This window comes from Pleurodeles waltl, chromosome 3_2 (genome assembly GCF_031143425.1).
Source record: "Pleurodeles waltl isolate 20211129_DDA chromosome 3_2, aPleWal1.hap1.20221129, whole genome shotgun sequence".
NCBI lineage: Eukaryota > Metazoa > Chordata > Amphibia > Caudata > Salamandridae > Pleurodeles > Pleurodeles waltl.
In genome coordinates this window covers 188,538,863-188,550,876 of record NC_090441.1, presented here as the reverse complement: position 1 = coordinate 188,550,876, position 12,014 = coordinate 188,538,863, and the positions used below count along the sequence as shown (strand labels likewise).

General features: G+C 43.9%; 1 protein-coding gene across 2 annotated transcripts in view; it reads left to right on the top strand.

Moving 5' to 3' along the window:
- The window catches only part of TTLL4 (tubulin tyrosine ligase like 4), a 322,322-nt gene that overhangs the window by 164,703 nt on the left and 145,605 nt on the right, over positions 1-12,014 (top strand). For both annotated transcript variants that reach the window (XM_069227141.1, XM_069227142.1), the window contains exon 10: positions 3,793-3,875. In XM_069227141.1, coding sequence (XP_069083242.1) covers positions 3,793-3,875 — 83 coding nt within the window. The remainder of the gene's footprint in view (positions 1-3,792; positions 3,876-12,014) is intronic.

Below are 12,014 nucleotides of genomic sequence, written 5' to 3'. Positions count from 1 at the left end.
GGCCAAGCCCTGTATCCAGAGCCTAATGGGCAAGGCTGAAGGCCATAGGCAGTGGACACAGAGGTCACAGGCACATGGCCAGTGGTTGTGCCCAGTAGTCTCAGTACACCCAGGGCTCTGAAGTGATGGACTTTGGATGGCCAAGCCTTGCCACGAGAGCCCATAGTTCATGCTATGAGGATACAGGGGCTTGAAACAGGATGTGGTCAACAGAAAGTAAATCTATACAATACTTCAACACATCTATCGAACTAATGCAACTCAAGGATTTTCTTCCAGATATTTGGTTATAATCAAAGACTGCATCACATCATTAGCTTTCATTGAATTATATAGTGAGTCTGTCGAATGTCTGTGAAATTGTTTAATTGAATATTCAGGTTTTTCTTTTTACACTTTCAGCATAAAATGTTTTTCCTTCCAAATGTATAGAGAATCTCTGAGAAATGTTCTCAGTTGAATTGTTATGCTTTACATTTCGCTTTCATTTGAAAATGGTTTGCCATCCCCATAATGAAATACTAGATGTATCTTTCCACAAACGTTGGTTCTCTTTGTACTGCATTGTGGATTTGTACTGCAGACTGCCGTATTAAAAGTGCCTGTGTCAAATTTATAATTAATGCACCTGGTGAATTTCTGATTCCATTTCATGTATGCTCTCTTTCTAAAGAGTAATAAGGAGAAAGCTCCACAGGCATATGCAGAGGGACTGGGCACGGCACTGAGGCAATACTGGGAAACCAACATAAACTCCGTGAGCACAAGGGCAGCAGAGTGGGAGGCACATAAAGTGGTGATCAGGGGTTACTGTATGTCGTCCACTTGGGGAGTTAGGCGCACTCTACACTTGGAGATCAGTAACCTAGAGAAGGAATTGAGAGCGCTGGAAACAGCGGTGGCACGGCAGGAGGCACCATACACCGCATTGCAAGAGGTGTGCTCAAAACATAAAGAAGCAAGACACTCGCCTCCGTAGGCATGACCACAAATATTACTTGATGCGACAGCAGTCGGAAGGAGACAGGTCAGGCAGGCTGCTGGCATGGCTCCTAAAGGGAGACCGACAACAATCTCCAATAGGGGCCATACAACTAGACAACGGAGAGATGGCCTCCACACAACAGGAGATAAATGGGGCATTCAGGGAATATTACGCGAACCTCTACGCCAAGCGAACGACCTGTACGCCTACACAGCGCACCGCATTTCTGTCAGGATCCCAATTGGCACAATTGTCTCAGGGAGACGCTGAGAAATTGGAAGCCCCGTTGAGTGTAGCGGAGTTAAACGTAGCAATAGCACAGATGCCCAGGAATAAGGCACCGGGAATAGATGGCCTCCCACTAGAATACTACGTGAAATATTCAAATTATTTAAAGCCTCACCTGCTGAAAGTGTTCGAGGAAGCCTGGAACCAGAAGGTGCTGCCCCCCTCACAAAGAGAAGCCATGATAGTGGTCCTACCCAAACAGGGTCGGGACCCTATGGACGTTAAATCCTATAGGCCATTATCACTATTAAACACTGACTGTAAAATCCTGGGCAAAGTATTGGCTAATAGGCTAGCGCCCGTTATTCACACCTTAATACACGACGACCAAAACGGCTTCATCCCCAAGCGCAATACCTTTCTAAATATCCGCAGATTACTGGGAGTGATGGGGGGCACTCCACCGGGGGCGCCTGAAGAAATGGTGCTCGCATTAGATATTGAGAAGGCATTTGACACGCTGGGATGGGACTTCCTGTTTGACACCATGCGGAAAATGGGAATAGGCCCTAAATATATACAATGGGTGCAGACACTATACGCCAGACCACAAGCATGTGTGAAAACGGGGAGAGTCGTATCTGACAGCATCCCGATTGCTAGAGGCACTAGACAGGGGTGCCCCATGTCCCCCTTGCTGTTCGCAATAGCGATGGAACCACTGGCGACCCGCCTGCGGATGATGGAGGACAGCTGGGGCATACTCCGGAATGGGGCGAAACATATAATATCTCTCTCTATATGCTGATGACGCCTTAATATACTTGCAGAAGGGAACTGAGACGATTCCGCTGGTAATTTCACTTTTGACTGAATTCGGGGTTTATCTGGTCTAGTAGTGAACTGGGGAAAATCGTGCGTGTTCCCCTTGTCCCCACGGCCGTTGCCAAATAGAGGTACATCCCAGACCGGGCAATTGAAATGATGTTTTGACTCCTTCAAATACCTGGGGGTACAAATATACCACAGCTCCGAGGACCTCAGAGATGGAAACTTGGGGAGAGCACTAGCCTCCATAAAAGGGTCGCTACGTTTCTGGTGTAAACTACCGCTATCACCCATGGGCAGAGTGGCGATAGCAAACAGGCTGATACTACCTAGGCTACTATATTATTTTGCGGCACTGCCGCTTTTGATCCCTGGGAGTTTCTTCCGGGACCTGAACGGGGCCCTGTTGTAACTCATATGGGCGGGAGGCAGAGCGCGCGTCGCACTTACTACACTGCAGCGCCCAGTGACTGAGGGCGGTCTGGGCGCCCCTAACTTTGAACGCTACTACGCGGCTGCGCAGCTACAGTGGATACTGAGCTGGATACACAGGCCCACACTGGCTGAATCGGAACGGGTACTGACGTACTTGTGCGGCACACCCTTGGTAGCCTGGCTGGCCACCAGGACTCCGAGGGATGTGTCCGATAAACCACTCATGCTAGTGGCGCATGCATGCTGGAAGAGATATATTCAAAATGGCCGCAGCGCGCTCCCCTACTCGCCTCTCATACAGCTGGGCGTACTTCCTGGCTGGGAAAGAGGAGAAAGAATACGTTCACTGGCGGCCTGGATAGAGACGATAGGTGACTGCTTTGAAGAAGGGAAATTAATGTCCTTCGAACAGATCTCTCTTCTGTAAATCCCGGTCAGTTCATGACATATTATGCCATATGCCACTCCATCAAGAAGTTGTGGCTAGCAGGGAACCAAGAACCTGCGACCTCCCCAGCATTACACCACATGCTACAATACGACAGCCAGTCGAAAGTCGTGTTGAACCTATACAAAACTCTGAACAAATACCCCGCACCCAACCTAGAAAATACTCAGAAGGTGGAACGCAGTCCTCCCAACCCCGATTTCGCAGGAGGAATGGCAGAACGCGTTACACCACACGCAAGGGGTATCGAGAAACCCCAGGTTTCGCTACACGCAATTTAATTATACACATCAAGCCTATCTCTCACCAGCCAGGGTTAAACATATGCTTCCCTGCTCGGACCCAACCTGCCCAAGATGCCAGGCTCCGCTAGCGCACTTTTATCATTTGGTCTGGGAAAGTGCACAGGGAATGGAGTGTGATAACAGAGAAGGTATCGGAGCTAACGGGGTTGGTGCTGACAGCAGACCCTAAATCCTGCTTGCTGGGCCTGAGACCGAGAGACAAGAAACATAAGCATCTACATAAATTCACAGACCTAGCATACGTAATGTATAAAAGACAAAGGTTTGGTGTACAACAAGAAAACAGCTGTGTAAGGCATGCTAACCCAGTCTTCTTTCCAACATCCCCTCATGTATCAAAACGGATAATGATAGGCACTAGTCCAAACACACACTGGGTGCATGACACTTGAGCCACATTGCCAACTCTGCATTATTTGTTAAGCCGTGGGTACATAAACAGCATACATAGATGCATTCTCTCTTATCAGCCTCCTCCTATCACTCCTTGTATCCCATTTTGTCTGAATTTTGGTGAGACACTGATTGTACTCTTCCTCCTCACGTACTGTCTTCTTTTGCAGCCAGCATCAGCCCGAGGCATTGGGATTCAGGTCATTCACAAGTGGAGCCAACTACCAAAGCGAAGGCCTTTGCTGGTTCAGAGGTGAGTTTGAGAAGTTTATCTTGTGTAGCAAGACACCTCTGAGGCATAGCATTCCAAAGACGATCGTGAAATTGCTGGGAAATGGTTGACTGGTTTGTACAGCATTTTAGTGCTGTTCTCATTTCTGTTTAGGCTAGTACTGTACAACTCCAGCTATTACTGGCTGCCACAGGTTACAACTTCAAAGAGAAGTAATTTACAATTCCAGGCCTAGCCAATAGATGGGATGATGGTCCACAGTATGTGACTATATTATGGATGTCATTCTGGAAACCTATTGTTATAATTACGTTGTATTTCTTTTGAGAGCTTCATCATGAAAATTTACTCTTTGTATCTTTAAGTAGACTATCGTGAATGTTTGCAGAAAAGGTATTTTATAATTGTTGTTCAATTAATAAACAGATTATAAATAAAGGTAGACTATCTTGAGAAAAGCAGCCGTGGAAGGCTGGAGCTTGCATTACAAGATAGTTAGCACTGTCTGTCTTAATCATTGTCTCAGCAAAACATTCCATTTTGTTCCATTTAATGCATTTTTAAAAATTTTGGAACTACTAGTATAAATCTTGTATTCATAGAGCAGTAAAGTGATTATTATATACATTAAAATATGTATCAATTATGCAGGGATGTGGAATTCCTATCGCCCGACGCCCGGGACATCTTGTTTGGGGTCAAGGGCAACAAGTTTTTATATTTACTTTGTCCTTGGGACAAGTAGGCCCAACCCCCTGCAGCACAAACCCTTTGGCTGCCTGTTTACAGAGAGTTGAACTCTCTGCAGTTGAGGTAATGTGTTTCCAAAAGCTAATGCTGTTCGAACTTGTATTTATGGTTCATTATTTGAAAGCCTTCATTATTAGGGTGCGTGCTGTAAAGAAATGTTTTAAGGTCACACTTCACTACTGACGTTGGTTCCAGTACAAAAAAAAAAAAAACGTGTACACACATGTTTGAAAAGTTTAGACTAAGAGGCTAAGTATAATGCTCCCAGAATGCTCTCTGATTATATGCAAATGAAGTGTCATTTAGTAAAATGTGTTGATGCATGCTAGTATTTCCCAAAAATATTTCTAATGGAAAATCAGTGTAACCATTTTCAACACGATTATGGGAAGCATGAAAATAAACACACTGACAAAGCCAACTGATCTGACATACTTTTATACGTCTTTTAGTTTCATCAATGCGTGTCTTGTTTTGACATGGCTTTTGTAACACTTTATTGTTGTGGGAGCTACCAGGCCCTCAACATTGTAACAAACATTGGCAAAACCCCCCCCAAAAAGTTTTTTAACTCTTAAAGCACACGTTGCCACCAGCGGCATAACAAAGGCCCCGCAGCCGCCCTCCAGGGGGCCCCGTCAGCACAGCACCTGCCCTGAGTGAGTGTGGAGAGGGGGCTCCTCCATGTTCTTTGCAAAGGGGCACCCTCCAGTTTCGTTACGTCACCGATTGCCACTGTAGTTCCTGACACTGAACAAAACTACTTTGTGTGGCAATATGCTCCTTGTGGAAGAGCAGAATGCGATCACTCACAGTAAAGCCAGCCGAAAGAGAGAGAAATAGAAGTTTAATAAAAACAAAATGTCTTTGTTAACACCAGACCTAATTAGGGACCAAGACCCACATGTAGGTAGCTTTTTGCATGTCGCAAACAGCGACTTTCGCTGTTTGCGACGTGCAAAAAGCACATTGCGATGCACAAACCCAGTTTTGCGATTCAGTAACCTGGTTACCGAATCACAAAACGGGTTTGCGACTCGCAATTAGTAAGGGGTGTTCCCTTCCTAATTGCAACTCGCAGTGCAATGTAGGATTGTTTTGTGACCGCGGGCGCAAACCAATCGCAGTTTGCACCCATTTCAAATGGGTGCTAACACTTTCGCAAAAGGGAAGGGATCCCCATGGGACACCTTCCCCATTGTGAATGTCACTGTAAAAAAAAATTCAGAGCAGGCAGTGGTCCTGCGGACCACTGCCTGCTCTGAAAAAATGAAACGAAAACGTTTCATTTTTCGTTTTTGTTTTGCATCTCGTTTTCCTTTAAGGAAAACTGGCTGCATTACAAAAAAAAAAAAAACTGCTTTATTGAAAAGCAGTCACAGACATGGTGGTCTGCTGTCTCCAGCAGGCCACCATTCGTGAGGGGGTCGCAAATTGCGACCCACCTCATGATTATTCATGATGTGGGCATTTGCGAAGCCCTTGCGAATCACAGATGGTGTCAAGGACACCATCCTACATTCGGATTTGCGACTTGCAATTTGCAGGTCACAAATCTGAACCTACCTACTTGTGGCCCCAAATTCTTAAACAAAGTCACAAAAGTGCACCCATGGTATATGTCGTACCCCTATAAATTATTTGTGAACTGTATTTTACCGTGGGTAAATACGATGTGTAGATTTGCTCATGTGAAAATCTATTGAGAATTTGCAAGTTCATTTTCCCTCCAGCCACTTTCTTCCCAACCGTGGAAGAAGTTCTAATTCTGCCATTGTCAGGAGTAAATGTCCAACCTTTCTTATTATGGGAAAATATTAGAGAGAAGCTGGTAAAAATCTTTAAAACATGCAGGTTAGTAGGTTTGCAGACTCAAAGGCATTCCAGCCCTGGAACTATTGCTTACTGCTTCCTCCAGCCCCAGTATGCAGATCTGCAGAAAGGTGGCAAAATAAGGAAATTGCTACAGTAGGGATTGAAACTCCAAGTATTCAAGCCCTACTATGGTAGTAGCCCTGGCATAATCAGAGAGGCTATTAATTGCTGCCATAATTTGTCGCCACACTACATGGCACCAAAGGGACAAGTAGATCTTTTTACAGGACAAGTAGATTTGAGAAGCAACCTGTCCCCTGGACAAGTAGATATTTTAATAAATTCCACACCCCTGATTATGCATCAACTGGTCACTCTTTACTTAGAAACCATCTTTATCAGCAGTCCCCTGGTTCTTAGCTTACTCTCCTGTAACTACTCATGATTGCATTCCGGAGATGTATTAATGGGCATAACTCGCCAAGTTTCACTCAGCGGAATTCCGCAGAATCACACAAAAACTGCACGATTCCATTGAGTTCCCCCATCGGGTGGAAAATATAAATGTCGCACTACAATTTTAGTACCAGTAGCGCGACCAGCACTGAAAAATCACCGTGGATGGCACCATGCGGGGTGCAAGAGCGTGCGGCCATTCAAGTTGATTTTACTGCTCTTGATTAGAAAATTTACTTGAGCTGCAGCAAATCTACTCAACGCAGCCCTCTCACTGCCGCCGCTCACTATAGAAAATTGTGCTAGGGATGCCAAATCTTGCTCACCAACTCCCATTTCTGAAGCCTTGTGTTAAAACAATTCCGCCACGCAGCGATTGGTGTAATTTGGTCTGAATTCTAACCAGAGCCTACAAATTACCCCAATTCTGTGGACCGAATGAAACATTCCACACACACCTAATCATGAGCAAACTCCAAAGGAGATAATATGGGGTTATCTAGTGATAAATGTAATTGTATTACATAAAATGGCAAAACACAAAAATATGATGAATGTTTTAATCGATGACAATGATTCAACAAATCTCAAGTAGAGCATTACTTAGCACCTTAAGTATCAATTGCAGAGCGATTCAACTAAATGTTAATACATACACTCTCCACTTACAAACAAATGGACCCCGATAGTCTGTACTCATAAAATGACTAGTCATTTATGTACCCTAACTAGAAAACGTAGGTTGAGATGTTCTTGAAAGCTTTCATTCGCCTCTTATGTAAAGTTTTTTTTTTTTGTTTTTGGGATGGGATAGGTCTTAATAGAAGTACAAACTTTTTTCCAGTTTTACTTATTTGTACTCTTTTATGTTTAGAGTATGTTCTTATCTGATGTTTATAGGCATTCTCATATGATAATGCAGAATATGTGAATATTTCCCAGCATAATTAATCATATGTTTGAGACTTGTTGAATTTATTATTGGCGAAAATATATTTCTTTCTATTTTAACAGGTTTGTTCGTGCATTTTTGTGTAATAAAATTATACAATTAAATACACTTTCATTGTATCCCTTAGGCAGTACCAGTGCTTTGGTAGAAAGATTAATATTTCCCTGGAAAAAAATATCAAAAATTCTTAGAATGTGAGGGGCACAATACCTTAACTTTCCACTAAACACAAGAATCCTCCTTGGCACTTAACCGGGTGTGCTCTTGTTTATTATGTCCACTTTCTAACCTATATTACTGTGCCATGCTGTAATCGCATGAAATCCAACATTAAACTCTGACAAGAATAAATTTAATTTGTGAAAGTTTTTTTTTTTTAACAATTAAAAATAAAGAACGTTCGACAGTCAGTGGTCACTGGTACTAACTAACCTGTGTGAATATGACTATACATAATCATGGGGGAAAGTCCTTGTAACCCCACTGTACCTTGGCTAACAAACAGTAGTAATACAAAACTGATGTATAGTAGGGATAAATACATATAAATTATACGTCACAGTGAAGACCTTAATTAGTCACTGGACATTTTTTTAAATTCTAATATTTATGCTTTATATGAATCTATTTGTCTCCCTCTTCTTCGTAATTCACTAAACATATAATATTTTATAATGGTACAATGCACGCCACTAAAACAATAAGACATACATCACACAAAAATATACATCACAATTTACAAGAAAAAGGTACTAAGTGCAAGCTAAATTGCACTAGAAACTTCAAACTGAATTCGCGATTGTGGGCTGCCAAACACCTTTTTCGAAAGCAGTTCTTTAATTGAGGCAGTGTTGATTAATACCGTCTCTGATAAATAGTTATTAGTTCTTCTTTCCGAGGGGGTTCACATTGAGAATAGACTTTGGAGTGATCATATGGTCGGGGCGACCCAGGTCATCGGGCCCCTGACTTTGTGCCTCACTTTTCACGTGGGGTCATATCCGTCTGGTGCAACTCAAGTCTTCATGCACCAGACGAAACGCTTCCTTGTACAGGTAGTGCGGGCCTTGGAACTCTTCAGGTGCAACAGGAATTGAAGGGTTACTCCATTCAACACGCCCTGACAGTGCACCTCTGTTCTGGAGGTGCTGGAATTGGTAACTATTTGGTAAAATTGGATTGTCTGGCTGGGTGTAGCTGTGGCTAGCGGGTGGCCCCAGTGACCCTCCCCCTGTGTGTTGCAGACCTCTTAGTGAACCTCCTACTGGGGGACCACATTGTCCTGACAAACTGATGCCATATCGGTTGTTGTCTGTCTTCTCCCCACCCCAACCTTGTTATGGGATCTTGCAAAGTGTGACTTTGGCCGCAAGCGGCCTAGAATCCAATGGAAGGTTGACTTAATCTGTAGGCTTGTGATCTGGTGGGATAGCTGAAGTTGGTTGATGGGTGGAGGGTAGTTTGGGACCCAAGATACCTGCAGACAGTGGGATACACAAGCCGCATATCGGGGCACGGCATTAGGGTGCCAGGAGCGACTGTGTACGCTTGTGTATGTGCAGGAGTCGGCTGATGCCCGTGGCATCTGCCCTAACTCCCACACATCCATTCTGCACCTCTGTGCCCGTGGCACAGCACAGAGGTGCAGAATGGATGTGTGGGAGTTAGGGCAGATGAATGCGAGGGCAGCACCGTGGTGTTGCTGGTCATGTTCTTCTGTCAGTGAATTCCTGAGGTTGGCATTACAATCTACTACTGTGGCCTAGGCTGAAGTTGTGTGTAAGTGTTACACACCTTGTAGGTACTGTTTGCTGCTAACATTGGGAGCCAGGGTGCGCTTGTGTTACATTGAAGTTGGTAATCTCTAGGGTGGCTCTTTTGCTGACAATGTTTGGCACTGCATTAGAGTGCAGGGAGGGAAAGTATTGTTTTCTCACTTGTACCTACTGTTGTTGGTGTTGCACACAGTTGGGCCTAATATTGTGACTTCTATTGCTAAAAGTGATTTATGCCTAGATGTAAATGATACTCATGCCAGGTTACCTACCTGGCATTCGAAGTCTCATTTCTGCCACTCAGCGTGGTTGTGGTGGTGAAGTGCTGTGCCGTTGCTTTACACATTACCTCTGTGAAAAGCCTGACTGCTTTGTGATGAGCTGCACAAGGGTGAGTGCAGGTCATACAGTGAGTGTAATCACCCGCCCCTGATGGGAGTGGCAGGTTCTGCCTGGCTAGGACCTTAGTGCAGTCAACCAGAAAGTGCTGCCTTCAGCACCGTCCTTGCCTGGTGTGGAGCTTGGACCAAGTACAGCTTCCTGGCACTGGCTAGTGGCAGGTGTCCTTCCACTGCCTACAAAACCTGAAAGTACCTTTTTCTATTTTTTTAAATTTATTTTTATTTGCTATCAAGCACTCCATGCGACTTCATCTGTAGGCTGTGTTTATGAATATGTATCTTGCCTCTGCAGGACTGTAATATTGTTAGAATCACAATTAAATATTACTTTTGTGTTGGGCCTGCCTGGTGGCCTTTCCTTCGGTTGGTTCAGTTTAGCATTCTACAAGGCCATGGCTGATGTCGGCCACGTTTTCCATGGCTGCAAAATCATGGTGTGTAATATAGTTCTGTAACGCTGTTTTTATAAAGACTAGTGTTCGGCAATTGCTTGCGTTATTGACATGCATTGTGACATACAAATGTGATGTGGGAAATAGTGACATTTTTCTCCCCCACGGTTTGGCCTGTGGCCGTTCGCAGACCTTGCAATCTTTAATCCAACTCTATTGGATTTGATATTCACTCCCAACTATCTGGGAGGTGTTAGTGCACTTAATTCTGCACTTTGTAACTCTCTGCCCAATCTGAAGTCCTTTAGAATTCTAGGTTTAGTCTGACATTTATGGAAGCAACCAAATAGCTTCCTTTCCTTGTGGTCTTGTGTTTTAGTGGTGGAGTACTCGTATTGTGCTTCTTAGACAGTCCTATTCCCTTCTCTTGGGTAGTTAATTGCTAAGCTGTGGTTTGATTGTGCTGTCGTCCATTTTGATCTTGATGACTGTTAGGATGTCACTGGGGTCGTTTTCGGAAGGAGGTTCCCTGGATCGTTGCTAGACGCTGTGGGACTGCCTGCACCTTGGTGGGGTTTATCTGTATCGTATCTATACGTCTTTACCAGAGAACCTGGAGTAAAGTGATTTGTGGACGTTAGATGAAAAGAAAGGTAACATGGAACTGTAATGCTAGCTTGTTTATTTCCAGGCGTCGTTGTAGTAATTTTTATAATGCAGAGGCTGCCGATAGTGTGGCATCACAGCACTTGATGAGTCCAGGTACTTTCTGGGCATGCTTTTGATGATGCTGTTGAACACCAGAGTTTAATTTGTGCTGTATCATCAATGGAGTATTTGAGATTCTTCATTGTTATCCAGTAATCTTTTCTAAAACAAGAATAACTTCTTAAATTCATAAATTCATTAAAAATCATCACAGGTTAAAATTAATATTATTTATGTAATTATGACCACAAGATAACATTAGTTGGCACCACGTATAAGATTACCAGCAGCGATCCCCCTCAGTTCATCAGGCATTATTGCCAGAAGTAAATTTCAAAAGGTTTTGTCAATGTGGAATGACTCTGTGTCAGCCATAACCCAATAGTCCCTGGCACCAAGGTAATAATGTTAGGTTATTAGGATTTATATAGTGCATGGCTACCCAGGCAGGGTTTTCCAGTGCTACTCTACGAAACAGGCCTGGCAGTATATCAGAAGACTCTTCCTATTCCTATTAGGAGGGTTAGAACAACCAAGTTTTCAATCTCTTCCAGAAAGTAAGAAGTGAGTGACAAGCCCTCAGATCAGGGGGGAGGAAATTCCAAAGCTTTGGGCCCAGAATGAAAAAATGCTCTGCCTCCTTGTCAGGACCTCCTTATTCAAGGAACTAAAGCAAGGTTGAGGTTACTTGAAGACTGAATGGGTGTGTATAGTGACACGAGATCGGCTATAGCTAGGGCTGGAATTGGATAAACATTTATGCACATAGCACTGTGCTTTGAATTGGGCATAGCACTCAATTTGGAGCCAGTGAAATTCACGGAGGAGATTTGCAGTCGGATAAAAATTGGAGGATGGAGTAGAAGTCTAGCCGCCACATTTTGCACAATCTGAAGTCTCCTGAGTAGACT